The sequence below is a fragment of the Vigna radiata genome, unplaced genomic scaffold, assembly GCF_000741045.1.
Source record: "Vigna radiata var. radiata cultivar VC1973A unplaced genomic scaffold, Vradiata_ver6 scaffold_394, whole genome shotgun sequence".
NCBI classification, from domain to species: Eukaryota; Viridiplantae; Streptophyta; class Magnoliopsida; order Fabales; family Fabaceae; genus Vigna; species Vigna radiata.
Window position 1 is genome coordinate 77,972 of NW_014542624.1, and position 17,807 is coordinate 95,778.

At 34.2% G+C, this 17,807-nt stretch overlaps 3 protein-coding genes across 30 annotated transcripts; 2 read left to right on the plus strand and 1 right to left on the minus strand.

The window, feature by feature from the left end:
* Positions 1-307: 307 nt before the first annotated feature.
* On the plus strand, positions 308-4,215 carry LOC106780503 (protein FAR1-RELATED SEQUENCE 9). Of its 5 annotated transcripts, none has more exons than XM_022777006.1 (3): positions 308-561; positions 1,003-2,486; positions 3,512-4,215. In XM_022777006.1, exons 2-3 carry the CDS (start codon positions 1,008-1,010, stop codon positions 3,680-3,682), a joined length of 1,650 nt encoding a protein of 549 aa, XP_022632727.1. In that variant the 5' UTR covers positions 308-561; positions 1,003-1,007; the 3' UTR covers positions 3,683-4,215. The 5 variants fall into 5 exon arrangements, with proteins under 5 accessions (XP_022632727.1, XP_022632728.1, XP_014524285.1 ...); XM_022777007.1 differs by having other exon boundaries at positions 308-557; XM_014668799.2 differs by having other exon boundaries at positions 309-497.
* Positions 4,216-5,951: 1,736 nt separating this feature from the next.
* On the minus strand, positions 5,952-11,360 carry LOC106780504 (methionine aminopeptidase 2B-like). 7 transcript variants are annotated; one of them, XR_002666578.1, is made up of 6 exons: positions 10,897-11,360; positions 10,734-10,790; positions 9,250-10,066; positions 9,061-9,152; positions 7,288-7,477; positions 7,053-7,194 (listed from the first exon to the last, which is right to left on the minus strand). XR_002666578.1 is itself a non-coding variant. In XM_022777027.1 (5 exons), exons 3-5 carry the CDS (start codon positions 7,331-7,333, stop codon positions 6,104-6,106), a joined length of 375 nt encoding a protein of 124 aa, XP_022632748.1. In that variant the 5' UTR covers positions 7,334-7,477; positions 9,061-9,152; positions 11,058-11,162; the 3' UTR covers positions 5,952-6,103. The 7 variants fall into 7 exon arrangements, 4 of the variants coding, with proteins under 4 accessions (XP_022632748.1, XP_022632747.1, XP_022632746.1 ...); XR_002666579.1 differs by having other exon boundaries at positions 9,250-9,385; positions 10,897-11,301; XM_022777027.1 differs by lacking the exons at positions 9,250-10,066; positions 10,734-10,790 and adding an exon at positions 5,952-6,214 and having other exon boundaries at positions 6,977-7,194; positions 11,058-11,162.
* Positions 11,361-11,657: 297 nt separating this feature from the next.
* LOC106780510 lies at positions 11,658-17,229 on the plus strand. 18 transcript variants are annotated; one of them, XR_002666572.1, is made up of 6 exons: positions 11,658-12,515; positions 12,598-13,224; positions 13,958-14,035; positions 14,676-14,784; positions 15,286-16,448; positions 16,629-17,229. XR_002666572.1 is itself a non-coding variant. In XM_022777013.1 (5 exons), the coding sequence occupies exons 1-5, from the start codon at positions 11,955-11,957 to the stop codon at positions 16,670-16,672; spliced, it is 1,425 nt and encodes a 474-aa protein (XP_022632734.1). In that variant the 5' UTR covers positions 11,658-11,954; the 3' UTR covers positions 16,673-17,229. The 18 variants fall into 18 exon arrangements, 12 of the variants coding, with proteins under 12 accessions (XP_022632734.1, XP_022632735.1, XP_022632736.1 ...); XR_002666573.1 differs by having other exon boundaries at positions 15,286-16,409; XR_002666575.1 differs by having other exon boundaries at positions 11,659-12,515; positions 14,683-14,784.
* Positions 17,230-17,807: the final 578 nt, after the last annotated feature.

Below are 17,807 nucleotides of genomic sequence, written 5' to 3' on the forward strand. Positions count from 1 at the left end.
TAACGTTGTAGAATATTTTTTTTATTTCAATTTTAATTCTATTTTTTGTAAATATATTGTTAAGTGACAATATAATATAGTTGAATCATTTTATAAAGATACCAAATATGAATAATAGATATACTTTTTTTCAATATTAAATCCAATTTATTGTTAAACATAAACAATATTTAAAAAATTATTCTATCATATTAGTCACATAATTAATAAAATTTTAGTTTTCTTTTTCTTTTCTTTTTCCTAATTTAATGCTCTCTTCTTCTTTTTTTTAATTTTCACTTTATTTTCATAAAATCAACTTCTTTCCTCTGTCACTTCCGTGCCCTAATCAAGATATCAAATTAAACGTTACATTCTTTACCTTTTCCCAACCCTCTCTCCCCCTCACACGCTTAACTCTCTCGGCCACCGGCGGTCTGCCGCCAAGAAAGGAAGCCACCGACGTCACGGTCGTCCGTCACTTGGTCAGGACCCTACCGCTGACAGCCACTCTGATCGTAATTTTTAGAAAATAAATTCTGGGCTGCTTTCTTGTTCTTGTGTAGTTGTTGCAACTTGTAGGTTGTTCTCGTACAGAAGAAATATTTCTGAAATTATTTAATTTATTGCTTTTTAGTATAGTAGAGTTTTCGTGTTCATGTAAAGGAGTTGCAAGCTGCATTTCTAGCTCACATTTTGTAGCCTTTAACTACCGTTGGCTGAGCTTATTTTAGACTTGTATTATGTCTGGCTAATGGCTTTATCTATATGAGTTCTGTGTAAGTTGATGATCTACTTTGTACTATTCTCTTCCCCCATTAAGAATATGGTATTCTTATTCACATTTGTTTCTGACGTACTGGGATTAGATATGGCAGGTCATATCTTTGCCGTTTCATTAAGTTTGAAATTCTAATTGATTACCTTTTCATCATTTATTTATGGATTTCGTCTAAAGTTTGAACCTGTCAACTCACCATTTTTTGGGACAATCCTGATCACTTTCCGCTTGCTCCCTTGCAGCACATATGAGTATATCTAGACAGCGTACCCTTGGTGGCGGGGGTCATCATGTTTTGGACTACTTGAAGCGCATGCAGGCAGAAAATCATTCTTTCTTTTATGCAGTCCAGGATGACAATGATCTCTCGTGTGGTAATATATTTTGGGCTGATGCAACATCTAGAACAAACTACTCTTATTTTGGAGATGCTGTTATATTTGACACAACCTACAGGACTAACCGATATAGGGTGCCATTTGCCTCTTTCACTGGGTTGAATCATCATGGACAACCCGTGTTATTTGGTTGTGCATTGATTCTCAATGAATCTGAGTTATCATTTATATGGCTATTCAGGACTTGGCTTCATGCCATGTCTGGCAGTCACCCTGTCTCCATTACAACAGATTTTGACCCTTCAATACATGTTACTGTTGCCCAAGTTCTCCCTTCAACTCGCCACCGGTTTAGTAAATGGAGCATATTTAGAGAAACCCGAGGCAAACTGGCTCATTTATATCAATCGCATCCTGCTTTTGAAACTGAATTCAAGAAATGCGTTCACGAGAGTGAGACTACTGATGAGTTTGAATCTTATTGGCATTCACTCTTGGAAAGATTCTGTGTCATGGATAATGAATGGCTTCAGTCAATGTACAATGCACGACAACATTGGGTTCCTGTCTGCTTGCGGGATAGTTTCTTTGGTGAAATATCTTCAAATGAGGGAAATGAGTCTTTGAATTTTTTCTTTGATGGATATGTGAATTCATCCACCACGCTACTGGGATTGGTTAGACAGTACGAGAAAACTGTATCAAATTGGCATGAAAGAGAATTAAAAGCAGATTATGAGACCACTAATAGTAGTCCAGTTTTAAAAACACCATCTCCTATGGAAAAACAAGCTGCCAGTCTTTACACGAGAAAGATATTCATGAAATTCCAGGAAGAGTTAGTAGAGACTCTTGCAAATCCTGCTACAAAAATTGATGATTCAGGAACCATCACTACATATAGAGTTGCCAAATTTGGGGAAAACCAAAAATCTCACGTTGTGACTTTTAATTCTTTTGAGACAAAAGCTAGTTGCAGTTGTCAGATGTTTGAATATTCTGGAATTATTTGTAGGCATATATTGACAGTCTTCAGAGCTAAAAATGTTCTCACTCTTCCATCACAGTATTTGTTGAAGCGCTGGACAAGAAATGCTAAAACTGGTACATTGTTAGAAGAACATGCATCTGAATTGCCAAGTAGTTCTCGCGAGTCTATAACAGTACGTTATAACAATTTGCGCCAAGAAGCAATTAAATATGTGGAAGAAGGGGCGAAATCAATCCAAATCTACCATGTTGCCATGAGAGCTTTGCAAGAAGCAGCTAGTAAGGTTTGTACTTTAAAAAATCAGATTACTGGAACAGCAGAGGGAGCTATAGTAACCAATGGAAGCAGTGGGGGTTTGCTTGCAGCAGATGAAGATGCTCCAACCTATCAGTCTATGGTTAGTTTCTTTGACCTTATGATTTTTTCCTCAGATCATAAACTCATTGGGTTCTCACTAGAACAATTATGTACACGAAATCTTTTCTGATGAATTCTATAAGGAGTTGCATCCATGGTTAGGATAACTGTATTTGTTTTTGTGTCAACAAAATAAAATGTATGGAATTAGGGGGTGGGAACATTTTTCCCCTTGTACTGTACTACCTCCAAGCTGGCTCTTGAAGATCGTGCTTGGTGTTTTCTAGGTAACCCTTTTCAATCTAATACGTAAATAACATTTATTTTGATCTTTTATAAAGCTACCACCAACTTTAACCTTGTCTCAATTAATCATTAAACTTTACATAATGTTCTTATAAGGAATATTGGCAATGTTTTCTCAATACTTTGGTAAATGTTCAAAAGATTTTCATAAATGAATTTGGTTAGATGTCACTTAGCTCTTCCCTTGTTGAGCTAAATGGTAGCTAAACAGAAGAATCTATTGTAATATTTTGCAGATTTAATAGTTTGGTACAAATTTAATGCTGGTGATGCCATTTTACGGAAGGGTCAAAATTTATGAAGGCTCATTGCATTTCCCCTTAAACATGCATACCATTTATACTATATTAGGTGAATAATTTGAATTTTATGTGTTTCGGTTATAACATATTTGTTGGTATGTGATGAACTATTTTTGATTATTATTTCTTTTGTTTTAAGACTATGGTGATCTCTTTTCTCATCTCTTAATATTTTAAGAAATTGAAATTACCTTTCCAGTAAGTTTAAATTGAACCTTCTAAAATTCGGTCTGTTGTTATGACTTGAGTCTGACATAGGATAATAGGAACGGCACATGGTCTTGATACATCCTTGTTTTTGTGCTTATCTTGTGAACCTTTTAACATTATATGATAAATGCAGAGTTTACTTTTACTAATGCTTTAGTAGAGCACAGGTTTTATGTGTATTTGCACCAGTGTATACACCTTTAATACATGACCTGTATTGTTGTTAATACACCTGGATCCTCTGCAGCATGCAGAGAAGCTAAAAAAAATCCAAGAGTTGACTGCTGAGTTAGAAGTCGCAAATCAACGATGCGAAGTGTATAGAGCAAACTTGCTAGCTGTGCTAAAGGATATGGAAGAACAAAAGTTAAAGCTATCAGTAAAGGTCCAAAATGCAAGACTTAGTTTGAAAGAATGACTGCAGTGATTGCAAAGGCTTTAATGAGGATCTCATGAAGACATCTAGCATCATAGAATATCTGAAGAAGGAAGAACAAGAGAAGGAGACTACTCAAGAGAGAGAACATAGATGGAGCTTAAAATAAATTTATAAAATTTGGAATTATGTTTAGAAAACGTGATGAAAAATATTTTAGGAGTTTCTAGAAGGTTCTAAGATATTCTAAGGAAGAATGAAGTGAAACGATGCATGAAGCCACGTAGTCATAGTCACTTCATTAATGAAGTTATGCAAGTTTTTGAATTAAATACTTCATTAATGATGAGGTGATAACTACCTCTGGACATCACCATCATAGAATTTTGGACTTGAATGGATTTTCTCATATATTCTACACACTTGAAAGGAGAATTAGAGTTTTGTGAGAATTTAGTCTTTAGTTTTAGGTTATTATCTTGAAGAGTCTATTTAAGTGGAGAATAATCTTTGTATTTATTCTTGCCTCAACCGAGGTGAAATGTTAAAACATAATTCCTTTTCTTGTTGATTCTTTTTCTGTTTACATTTTGTTCTTTATTCTTCTGTTTGGCCCAGATCCACGCATAATGGCATGGATGTTATATCGACTTTAAATCCTTTAAGTTGATAGATTCTTCCTTAAGTTCAAGAGACTCCGTCACTATATGTACATTTTATTTTGATTCCTTTGAGGATACCGAAATAACCTGTGCGTAGTTTATTATTGTCTCAGATTGAATATAATAAGGATAATGATATTTAGACATCATTTTTTAATAACATTTGAACATTGATTATGTGTCAACTTGTGATTGGTACTAAATTATTTCAGAATAGTGTTTATAATTATTATTATTGATTGTGGAGTAATTTAGGACCAAGTACATATTGACACGTAATTAATGTTCAAATATTGTCAAAAAGATGTTGTATAAATATTACTATCCATATAATAATTGTGTTTTTGCGTTTTTTTTATTCTAGTCTCATTAAATATTTAAATTTCTCAGCAAATTATTAATTAAAACAAATGGTAGAATCGATTTCTCGTGCCCATTAGTAATGGAAGACATTTGAGAATCTTCATATAAAGATGTTTTCATTTATCTTCTTCGGTTACATTTTTAGTTACAAACAATATATTATTATTTTCATATAAGCATAGGTATAATTTGACTTATGGAACAATTCCGATTTTCTTGAATAAGTTCTCTTTTATATGGTCTCCAAATGAATAAGTAAAAAAAAAAAAAAAAAAAAAAAAGTCTAGATTCTAAAAGTCTAAAAAAAAGGCTTGAGATCAAAGTGGGTTTGATCTAACTACAATATTTTTAGCCTTAGTCAAAGGTTGAATTGACTTGTCAAGATTTCAAGGTCAATCTAAGTTAACTTGAATCAAAGTTTGAGTTGAGTTGAACTAAATTGAAAGTCAAATTAATTTGGTGCTGCTCAAAGTTCGAATCAAGATAAGACAAAGGTCAAGTAAAATTGTTCAAGTTAAGGTCGAGAGGAGACTATCAAGACAAAGATCGAAATAAGACCATTGGACCAAAGATTAAGATGAGTCACTCGAGATCGAAAGTCAAGTGTGATGCCTAAATCAAAGGTCGAAAGTAACCAACTTAAGGAGAAGGTTAAGAACAACTAGACCTAGATTAAGAATGGTCAACCACCTTACGAAACACAAGTTTCAAAAGATACACATAGCTAACAGACAACTAATTTCCCTTAATACTCAAGGCTTCAAAACAACTTTACATCTTTTTCTTTGAAATCCTCTTTTAGTCCCTCGTTTCCCTTTCAATCAAATTATCCTTTTACAATTTTCAAACTTGATTACATCCCAAAATTCTATCACTTTGGAAAAGAATAATTAGAATCCTTGTAAAATCATTTTGAAATTACTTATAAAGAACGAGATCACAAGATGGGTATTATGAAATAGTTTGCATTTGAAAAGTGGTCTTCCCATAAAAGTTGTATTCTCAAAATGGTACAACCAGAATGTCCCACTTTACCGTTTTGAAAATAATCTAAACTCCTCGGGAAAGCTGAACACAATTGGCGGGTGCAGATTGAAGGTTCAACATGACTAGATATTTTGCATTTCAACTCAGTTTCTTAAAATTGAACACAACTCTGCTGCTGCTAACAATCATACTTTCCACGTGTTAGTATTGTATATACCATATGTTTGAAAAAAAGGGAATGTTATTTGATTACATAAGGAAAAATGGTAGTTTTGGGTGGACCTTCTAATACGATGATATTAGTGCTGAGGAAAAATCCAATTATTAAATAAGTAACGACGTCCTCTGATGACACATCTAAAGTCATAAAACCGATGTGTTGACTGTATATCGAAAACAGTTCACAAATATAAAGGTACAATATCACATTAAAAATAACTTCAACTTCACATTAGTAGTCATCACCCTTTGATATAACTTCTTTGCATGTTGGTCGGAGTAAGATTGTATGTTCGAATTGTGATACATAACTTCCTTTCACATCACATAGGGGAGGACACGGCTGCATAAAAAAACAAAAAATTACTACTTCACGAGAATAATTTCAGAGTTAGAACTAGGAAAACAACGACATACAAAATCAAAAGATGTGTTGCATCATCAAACATGTCCAACAAGAACACTTGCAATTGCCAACACTTTTATTAGACACAAGTCAATCTTGGTACCATTTAAAAATTCAGCATGCAGCTCAGATCCAGCAATTTAAAATCCCACAGTTTTTGGCTGTACTTGTACATGACGATTATACGCATGTTTAAGATTTTTTCTTCAAAAATGTGAATAGAAATAATGCACATACTAGTATTAATCTAATGACATGTTATAGACACGAACACGGTTGCTTGTCCCTATCAATGTCCATGCTTCACGATAAAAAATATATAAACTAAATATATAGTCCTAAAGAAAAATGTATATGAAGTCAGAGATACCGGATAATAATGTTTTGACAAGTATAAATAGTTTCATTTACGCTTAAAACATGCAATTATGTTAACCAAAACTTCATGTCTACACTGAAATAAAACCTCAACACTTTTTTGGTTATCAATATTGGATAAGAACTACGTCAAATCAATCATAAGTTTTAAATTACCAATAATGTACACTTTCAGGTTGCAGTTCAGAGTTACCAAAATCTCCCTCATACACCTGTTACTTCTCATTGAATCCATTAAAATATGCATTAAAGTTTTAAAAAGTTTCAAAAATATTTATATCTACAAAACTTCTTGGTGTTGAAACAGCTACAGAAGCATACCTGAGCAATGCCAGAGTCACACAAATTCTTTAATGCCATTAAGAATTTAGTCTCCCCCTGGCGGTCCAAATACCGCCTACAAAAGGCCAAAGTAGAGAAGTTCTTGTTCATAGTTGCCAACAGTTGTTTTTCTCTAGGCAATCGTAGTGGGATATGACCAACATCAAATTTTTTCATGTAGTGGCTGTGTTCCAGGTCTTCTCGTACATATCCTTTTCCTGAGCATACCATTAATAACATTTAAAGACTACTTGCGTCCTGTATTGATCGAAAACAGTACAATAATCTAACACCCAAAGAAACTACATTACCCGCTGATGCAAAGGTTTCAATAGCAAAAAATTCACCCTCTTCCATCTTTGAACTGCTCCCCGCCTTTCACAATGGGAACAGATTTTCCAGCATTGAAGGACACTGGGCTAATGAATTTAAAGTCGGTTGACAAATTAATGAATTTCAATGTCAAACTTCTAGCTGATCAAGAGAAGCCCCTCTCAAGTCCTAAGAAGTACAAAAGATTAGTTAGAAAATTAAACTATTTTACATTTACTTACCATGACATTTCTTTTGAAGTCAATGTGAAAGTTGATTTCTTAATTCATCATGTGCAAATCATTGAAATGTTCTGATTTGTATATTGAAGAACATTAAGGTTCTTTTGGAAAAGGTTTGATATACAGAGACAATCACACTAAGTTCGTACATTATTTAGATGACAATTAGGCATGCTCTCTTTTTGATAAGAGATCTACTTCTAAATATTGTGTCTTCATTGTTAATAATTTGATCCTTTGAAAGAGCAAGAAACAAAATGTAGTAATAAAATCTAGTGTAGAAGCATAATATAGAACTATGACCTTACCTACTTGTGAACTTATTTGTCTTAAATAGTTGCTTAAAAAATTACAATTTGGAAAGGTCATTCAAATGACACTTATATATAACAATCAAGTTGCACTTCATATTAACTCAAATCCTGTCTTTCATGAAAACATAATTGATTGTCATTTTATTTTAAAAAAAAAAAATTGTATATGAAGATATCAAGACATTTTTATTAAAAATTGTTATAGGGTCCTAGAATAAATTATATTTATAACAAGCTTGGTACATATAATTTATATGCTCCAAGAGAGAGTGTTAGATGTACCAGACTTTGGCCCATCCGTTATATTTTCCTATTTATAAATGTATAACCCTATGTACTTAATACATATTGGGGATTCAGCCTATATCTCTTTTTTCTATTTTAACAACCCTAGTGATGAACAAGAAGATTTGCTAGTAAGAATGCTTGAGCAATTTCTATCAAATGTCTATTTTTCACTATAATATTCCATTCTTAGACATCAGTCCTCATCACTTTTAATTGAGCTCTAGTTTGAGATGCTCTCTAAGCACTCCAAATGAGCCCAAAGTTTGGTATTAAAGCTTTTCACGATGTCTTAGAGCTACAAATGAGTGGTTCATATGGTTATGTTGACATAATAGTCTTTACAAGGGATTAGCCAAGTCATCGATGCACGTCAAGCTCGCAGGGGAACAAAGGCTATGAAGTGTTTGTAAAAAACCAATTGTAAGATATGGGACAAGAATCTCACTTGAAATATAAGATTCAAGTCAAATTTAGTAACAAGGGCCATGAGACAAGTTTGAATAGCACGAATATGACTAGTAATTAATTTAGTTACTTCTTTAGTTAAATGGACTACACCTATCAATATGATATGAACATGATGTATGAGTAGTATTCTAGAAATAGACAGCCTTTCTTCTAAGCAATTTGACATGATTAATTGACCATGTTAGATATAGATCTACACAACATAATACTGCTCGTAAGACTAGGTTAAGCATCTTTTCCATAATCTACTTTGATGCCCAATTTAGTTGCTTCACGAGAGGCTTCAAGCAATGGATCAAACATAGGGTTGAATGCCACAGTAAAAGCACAATCAACTATATATCCTAGAAACATAATTCATAACAAAAGGTTCAACAACAGTAAAATTAAAAAATACACTAGTTACTAGTATTATCATTGCTATAGAAGATTTGATAAAAAAAAGTTTCCCATGCATTACCATCAACATGGGTGCCAAAATCCAGTTTCATCACATCATCATACTGAAGTACAGTCTTGTCCCCTGAATTTGGGGTCCAGTGAGCTGCAACCCTGTAGCAGTAAAAGAGTTACATTTAAGAAAACAATATCATGAAGAAACCACAAGCAACTAAGAAACTGTGAACATCGTATTGGAACAACAGTTTACCAACTATCTCTTGGCAGTTAGTTGTAAGTCAGTTACACAACTAACTATAGCATACAAAATACTTTAGTGTCATGGTTGTCATTATCAAATAGTAGATCGGCCTTCCCAAAAAAGTAGATGCAGGACAGTGTGATATCTGCTATTTTAATATTTTATATGTAAATCAAAAAAATGAATATATAAGTTGGAAAAAGAAAAAAAAATATAAACTAATCATAATTAATAGTAACAACTATAGTACTTGAACAAATATACAATATAAAGTCAAGAAAAATCAAATATAAAACCTAAATTATCAACATATAGTGCACCAATTCTTAATAATACTAATCAGTAACTAAACTAAAAAATCACAATTTTAACTAAAATAAGAATTAATGGTCACAGAATACAACTAATACAAAAATTCAGAAACTAAATAAGAAAATAAAAAACACAACTGAGAGAAAGGCAATGTATTTACGTTATGATCTATGTTAATTGTAGAGTTATTCCTATAAATGACATCACTAGAATCGCTCAAGTAAAAATGCATTTACTCAACCGCTTACATATATATGGTAGTGGTTTATAACTTAATAGGAATTCATAAAGAAGCGTGTAGGAACCCAAAAATTAGTTCTTACCAGTGTTCTGTTCAAAAGGGAAGCAATTGCTAATCTGTTTAATCTTTAAAAATTATGAGCAACACATATTCAAACATGCAAATAATTTGCTTAAAATGTTGAAAACAAAAGTTCAAGTCGATACTTACATAATTGGTAATTGAAAGAGTAAAATGTGATCCAACACTATGCTTCCCACTTAGCATTAAGCTCTGTGGAATACATGGCTTAAATGACAAGAACCCCTTACAAAAGTTCATCTAAAAATATGTTGCAGTAATTTCATGAAATTGAGTTGACTAATCAATCAGAAGGGGAAATTGTAACCAATTCCTTTATATACTAAAGCATAAAACTTTTCAAATTCAGCATCATACTAAAAGGGCTTTTGACAGCTAATGCAGAATTCTATTCTATTATACACAATGTAAATGAATGAGACAGTTTTGAATCCCTAAAACTAAGCATGAGACGCATGCAAAACTATTAAACAACATCAAAATGCACAAATTCACACTTTAAACCCAATTTGGCAGCCGATACTCTAGAACCAGAGTAACATAGTTTTGACAGCAAAGGATCTAGTGTGCTCTATGATGCAAAATGTATTTCTATGTCTTGCTATGAATGGAATGATGATATTAACATGCAAAAAAATTGTAAACCAATGCTAATTGAACATTTAAACTGAGAATTAATAGACAGGGTAAGTGCATAATTAAGTTCCTAAAATTAACCAACTATAAAACCTAACTAGAATGTAGAAAGTGGAAAATGAGAATTAAAAATGGAATTTATTATAGAAGCATGAATATAACATGTAAACAATCACGAAACAGCGATTAGAACCATAATTAAGCATCAGAAACAAGAAATTACCGTTCAAACCCAAAACTGGAACCATTGCTCAAGAAGTAACGAACATAACTACCAAAGCTAAAAAAAAAAAAAAACAGGGATCTGAGACAGAACTGGAAATTAACACTTAGAACAAATTTGGAAAACTGGGAAGTAAGGGGAAGCTAAGAAAACTTCATATTACCTAGTAAGCTCGGAAGCTGCGAAACTGGGTAACATAAAAAAAAACGCCATTTTACATCAACATTCAACAAAAGTAAAATACATCAACATTGTAAGTAACGGAAAGGTGGGAAAACTCCATATCGAAAAGTTGCAGGACAGGAAGGAGAGAAAAGCCACCACCACGAAGAACAAGAAACCCAGCAACGCGAATGAATGGAGAGAGAGACCGAGAGTCAAGAAATCGAAAATCGCCATGATGCACAGTAGTTGCGTCAGAGAATGTTGGGCGGAAAAGGGAAAACTACATAAAAACCGAGCACTATATTAATAAAACAAAAGCACCGAAGGATAAAAGTATAAAAGGCCAAACCAATGAGTCAAATGACCAAAAACCTGGTAATGGACACGCGTCAATTAAATAAATAGAGGAATACACGTAATATCAATTCATGAAATGATAAAAAAAAAAACATAAAAGGGAAGAGGTGTTAACTGAGTATAAATGTAAATTACTAGTATACTTGTTTTCTAATATTGTTAGTAGATGATTTGTGAACATATGAATTATTCGAAATATTTTTTTGTTTTTCAATCTATCCAAATTGTTTACTTTCAATTAAGTTGTCTTTTTTACCACCCTATTGTGGTATATATAAAATATTATAGTTCTTAAGTTTCGATTTTATATCATTTTACACAATAAAGTTTTTAAATTTAAATAAATATGAAGAGAGATGAATAATATAATAGATAAAAATGGAATTGAATTTGAAATTAGTTTAGTTTAGGTGAGGAATAGTGAGGTGGCAAATGGGAAGGAGAGAAAGGGGTGAGTGAGAAAGAGAAAGAGAGAAAGAGAGAAAGAGAAAGAGACGTTGATCGCATCATCGATATCAGAGTGTGATTGTGATTGGGTCGAGAAACAGAGGGAATCGATTGGCAGTTGAAGCGGTGGGAGGGTAATGATCGATACATGTGTGTATGAATTCATCCGAGTGATACAAGTGAGCGAGTGAAAGTGGTCACGGCGGCGTGGTGTTCAGGACCGGTGGATCAGAAGGGAAGGGAAAGGAAAGGATGGGTCGGAATCAGAGGGAGAGGGAGGAGGGAGACAAGCACGCGGGGCTCCTCAAATTGGCCCAAATCCTCACATACCTCGTCGTCTTTGCGGGGGGAGTCGTCATGGGTCTCACCACCAGCTCTCACATCCACAACACCAATTTCATATCTCAGCCCTACCGCAACCCTCATCACCCTAACAATTATATCCCTATTTCCAACTGTTCTTCTTCCGCAGCCTCACCACCACCACCACCGCCTTCTTCCCCTCCTCCTCCTCCTCCGCCTCTCGACATGGGGGAGTTCCTTCATCCGCCCAACCTCACTCATACTCTGTCGGACGATGAGCTGTTCTGGAGGGCTTCCTTGATGCCGAAGAAAGAAGGGTACCCTTTCCGCAGAATCCCGAAGGTGGCTTTCATGTTTCTGACCAGGGGTCCCCTTCCCATGTTGCCCCTCTGGGAGAGATTCTTCAACGGCCACGCCCCTCTCTTCAGCATCTACGTCCACGCGCCTCCGCGATTCCATCTCAACGTCTCCGAGTCTTCCCCTTTCTACGGGCGCCAAATCCCCAGCCAGGTAAATCACAAATACTCTCGTTTTTTTTTCCTTTTTGTTTGGTTCCGTGATGTGCTCAGACATGATATTGGATTGTGATCAGGATGTTTCGTGGGGCACCGTGACGCTGGCAGATGCTGAGAGACGGCTTTTGGCAAATGCTCTGTTGGACTTCTCCAATGAGCGGTTTGTTCTCCTTTCCGAGAGCTGCATCCCAATCTACAACTTCCCCACTGTCTACCGATATCTCACAGACTCCGCCCACAGTTTTGTTGAATCCTACGATGATCCCACCCGCTATGGCCGCGGTCGCTACAGTCGCAGTATGCTTCCTCATATTCAACTTCGACACTGGCGTAAAGGCTCTCAGTGGTTTGAACTCAATCGTCTTCTTGCTGTGTATATAATCTCTGACACCCAATATTTTTCCCTCTTCCGAAAATATTGTAAGCCTGCCTGCTACCCGGATGAGCATTACATTCCAACCTTCTTGAACATGTTTCATGGTCCTCTTAATTCCAACCGTACCATCACATGGGTTGACTGGTCAATGCTGGGTCCTCATCCTGCAAGCTTTGGGAGAGCCAATATAACTGCCGATTTTATTCAGGCTTTAAGGAACAACGGTTCCCTCTGTCGATATAATTCCGAGATGACTTCCATTTGTTACCTCTTTGCCCGCAAGTTTGATCCCAGTGCACTCGAGCCCTTGCTAAACCTTTCTTCTCAGGTTATGAACTTTTAGGGTTTAGGGTCTAAAGAATGAAGCAAATATTTTATTCAGATTTCCAACGTTTGCATTGGGTTGGAGTAGAGTGTTAGGATTTCTTAGGCAGTTTCAGTCAATGCAGCTGTTATGGCAGAGGATTTTCTTTTGGTTTCTCTTTTGTGTCCTACCTGCCAACCTTCTGTATAAAGTTGAGGGTGCACTTTCTTCGGGTTTTTGTATGTTATTTCTTCTTTTTGATTTCCAATATCATACAACATCCCATACGCCATGAACCAAAATTTATAGTATCTTTTTCACTCCTTATGCACTCTAGAGAAAGCTGAAACTGACATCTATTTCACTATTTCTCTTCACATTCTTTTTTATAATCCATAGAAATTAATTAGAATGATTTTACTTTTATCGAAAACTTTTGATAACTTATAAAGACTATTTTAGGTTCTGAAAAAAAAAAAAAAACTAGCACTTTTAGTACTTCGTCTTCTAGGCACAAGGCACACACATATGCTATGTGTATTTGTTCCTATTACAATATTTTTGGTAAATAATTATCGTTTAGTAAATAATTGATCCTTTTTTTCCTAAAAGTACTCTTAAGAACCCTTGAGTTAAACTACTTTTTGCCTCAAAATGAGTTCATCCAAACATGTGTTTAGTTCCAAGAGTAAGTCTTGTCATATTTACAGTGTTTGATAACTCCTTGTACATTGAATTCCATCTATGCAAACATCAGAGTGGATGTATTCTTCAAATAGATGTAGTTGAGCCTTCATTATGCTACTTCATGTTAACACAAATATATTTTGAAAATGTAAGTACTTTTCTATAATAATATTGCATACTTATGAATGTTCCATAGTTTGTGTATGCATGATCATAGAGATAATATCCCGTGATTCAATGGTCAGGTTTATTAAATTTATGCTTGTATCATACAAAAATGTATTAAATGACATGTGTGTATTTGGTTGTTTTAATGCTTTATATGTATTATTACTACCTCTATTCCTTTATATGAGAAACAAATAACTGATTTGAATTTGAGGAAAATAGTAAAGTTAGTTAATTTTATTAACAATGCTACAAACTAAAATATTATTTCAGGAACACCCATAGAAGTAAATAGTGTAAGTGTTAGTTATATTATATATGTTGACATTACTCGTAATTCAAAGGATAGTTTTTCCTACCAACTACTGCGAATTATATAGTTAATAATCCAATGCATGCATCCACCTTTATGAGAAATGAATTACTATCTGATCAATAGAATTGACAATAAATTTAGTGTATAAAAGAAAGTTATCAATTAATATATTTTAGAACAGTTGTATATTTTCTGTAATTAGGGCCAGAAAATGACACCCCTTTGTTTCTTGTATAAAGGACCTTATGTAATATCATATTTTAATGTATAATATGTTTTTTGACCTCTTTAACCCCTTTTCCAGTATACAGATGAAGAGATTGATCGCTGCTTTGAAGAATTTTATGAGGATGTCCACACAGAACTCTTGAAGTTTGGGGAAATTGTGAACTTCAAGGTTCTTTTTTACTGCTGTGCGTGTGTGTATAAGTTTAACTTCTGAAATTTTGAAAATATATTTCTCATTTCAGTTTGGCATTTAGTTCATACTAACATATTAATGCAATTTTCAATATCTTGGAATAAAATTTTATGGGTTCTCTGTAATATCACAAACGCTAATCAAGTATGATTTATATCTAGTTAGTCAGAGACGTCAAAATAAATAAAATGGAGTCGTTTTTTATATCTATTTGTGTTGTTTTGTCATTCTTTTTTACCCCTCCCCATATGTGCGTGTGTTTATATCCAACATTTTCAAAAAAAATTGTGGTTTTTGAAAACATAGTTATCAATAGAATGATATAGTGGGATAGTGTTGCAGATACGCTCTTGGTCACTATGAAACTTAAATATCATCACAATCTTAAATAGTGGTTGTGATAAATGGTGAAATTGGGCATTTTATGGGTGGTGCTAAGGCATTGCAAGAACCTTAATTGAGCCTTGTGTAAGTGTCACCTATGGCTTTTCAGGGTTGATGATGGTATTCACCTCTCTTCCATTGAATTGGAGATTTCAACTTTAAATGAAAGCTTAATTTTCCCACTAACTTGAGCACATTCTTTCTCACCAACACCCATCTTTTTCGAGCAACAGTTTGCAGCTACGCATGAGTTTTGTCAGTGTAGCACTGTTCTGTTTTTCCTGTCCATTCCTTTTCCCAGTATGACTATCAGGGTTAGCCATCAACCATTTTTGGGCCTAGAAAACCCAAACCAAAATAACCTAAGGACACAAGTTTTTTTCTTGTCTTTGCCCACTCAATTTATCGGGTTATCTGTGGTTCTGGGTGCTAGAATAAGTATTAAATTTGGGTAGAAAGTAGTTGTGTTTGGAACTACTATCTGTTGTACCTATAAGTCGTACCTAGGTTTCTAGTTCAGTCTTTTGATCTTCCATCTTCTCATTATATCAATCTTTTATCATTATAAGTATGAGATATAAGAGGGGTCTTTTAAGCCCTCTAAAATATATTTTCTCTCTTATTAATCTTAAGTTAGTATTAAAGCGAGTCAATATCGCTGTATTGGTCTCAGTCTTCTTGGGTGTCTTTTTCATTGTCATCTATTGTTGTTGTCTACTGCCAAAATTTTCTTCAGCAACCATTGGAACTAGAGCGTCTATCCAAGCAACGGCCAACCCCATCAGTCCCTAAGCCTATCTCTACTCCGTGCGCCTCCAAACACGCACTTTCTCCTCCCTACTGTTGGGTGCGTCCGCATGCCACCTTCCTTTCACCAGAGCAACGTTGCGACTCCTGGTTAGGGCACGCCAGACCTCCTCAGTGTTGTTTTGGTCCCTGACCGTCCTTTTGTTCTCTGACTTGGTTAATGGGTTTGCTAAGGTTTTCTTATTGGCTAGTTCTTTGTCCCTGTTAGTTTCCTCAAACTGTGATTGAAATGTCTACTGGACCTACTATTTCCTCTGGAATTCCTTCCATTACCGCTTGGAAACTAAATGGAAAAATGTATATGTCGTGGTTTGCCTTTGTTGAAATGTGGTTGGTTGGCCAAGGTTACCATGACTACCTTGAACAAGATGGAGGTAATGTGCCTTTTGAGCAAGCTGAACCATGGAAGTGAATTGAATTTCAGCGGTGCGTTTCTGTGACAGTCTGCAGAACCTCAATTATTGGGTACTATTAGATCTATTAAGACTTCCAACTCTTTTTGAAAAAAGGCTCAAAATATTTATTTAATATATCTTGATTTATTGTCTTGATTTATTTTATCATATTTTGTTTAATCATGTCAATATATCTGTGTATTTTTCCGTGTGAATTTATACTTGTTCTCTATCATAATATGCTTTGAAGGTACCACTGTAGAAGGTCAAGATCCAGAGAGATGGATCAGATAAGTTGTGGTCATTTGTAGAAGAAAACATGAAAATGAAAGAAAGCAAAGAACTCCCTATGAGGATCTGAATGCTAGCTTAAAAAACACTCAAAAGAAAATCCAGAATCAGAACTCCTGATAATGATTCTGACAGAATGGTAGAAAAGGAGGAAATTAGGGAAAGACGCCATGAATACACTAGGAATGGCTCATTTAACAAGAACAGGGATGAAAATAGCAGAAGCCATGAAGAAGATTGGATTGTGATACTAGGGACAATAAAAAACAACATGGAAGAAACCCAAGAAAGTGCCACAAAGACATCAGGGTCTGGATTAATGAGGCTGCTGGTTTGGATGGGGACAGAGATGTGAGAAGGCGCTGTAGTAGGGAAAGCTCGGGACATCAGAGTGGTGATGCTTCTGAATCCGACAAAGATTTGTTTGTCAGATTCCCATTTTTTTTTCAATGAAGTTTAGTGTATTTTATTTTTCAATTTCTTTCCGTATTTATTCTTTTTTTTTCCTAAACCTTCCGCTTTTTCTGTTGATAATATATCTACGACTTTGATTTGATGCACCCAAACCGTATATTAAAATCCCTTCAAAGCCATAACTCCAGTGTCCAATTTTATTTTTACGAAAAGCGTATAGCATTGAAGAAAAAATTCTTCAACCAATTACCAAAACCGTATATTAAAAGACTTGAAGTTTGAAATGAGAATTTTTAAATCTCAAAAACTTAGGACACTAACATAGTGTCAGAACGTTTGACCAACGTAGAATTAACATTACTTCTCTTCTTAAATATTTATCTATAAAATAAGGTTCAATTAAATTTTGAGTATCTAATAAATTTTAAATATTTCAATAAGTTCTTGTTAAATTTTTGTTTTATTGAGTTATAAAAATTTTAAACTTTTCAATTAAATTCTTATAATTAATTTTTTTTAACACATTAAATCAAAAGTGATCGTTTTATCAATCTATAATGGATCCTGATTGCTACTAAAGTTTTTTAAATTTTGAGTTGTTTAGTCCTTCTATTGCATAAGAAACAATTGCTTTTTTAAAAGAAACATGTGATGTGATGTGAAATTAGTCTTTGAAATAAAAACCTATGCCGTTGATACCAATTTTATGATTTTTAAATGAATG

Bases quoted from the DNA above. Each gene is read 5' to 3' on its own strand.
- LOC106780503 (XM_022777006.1), top strand. From the start codon at position 1,008: ATGAGTATATCTAGACAGCGTACCCTTGGTGGCGGGGGTCATCATGTT. The intron at 2,487-3,511 runs GTTAGTTTCTTT...GATCCTCTGCAG, and splicing joins CTCCAACCTATCAGTCTATG to CATGCAGAGAAGCTAAAAAA.
- LOC106780504 (XM_022777027.1), bottom strand. From the start codon at position 7,333: ATGGAAGAGGGTGAATTTTTTGCTATTGAAACCTTTGCATCAGCGG. The intron at 7,195-7,287 runs GTAATGTAGTTT...TGGTATGCTCAG, and splicing joins TGAAACCTTTGCATCAGCGG to GAAAAGGATATGTACGAGAA. The intron at 6,215-6,976 runs GTATGCTTCTGT...TTTTTTATGCAG, and splicing joins GTGACTCTGGCATTGCTCAG to CCGTGTCCTCCCCTATGTGA.
- LOC106780510 (XM_022777013.1), top strand. From the start codon at position 11,955: ATGGGTCGGAATCAGAGGGAGAGGGAGGAGGGAGACAAGCACGCGGGG. The intron at 13,225-13,957 runs GTTATGAACTTT...TGCAAACATCAG, and splicing joins TGCTAAACCTTTCTTCTCAG to AGTGGATGTATTCTTCAAAT. The intron at 14,036-14,675 runs GTAAGTACTTTT...CCCCTTTTCCAG, and splicing joins CACAAATATATTTTGAAAAT to TATACAGATGAAGAGATTGA.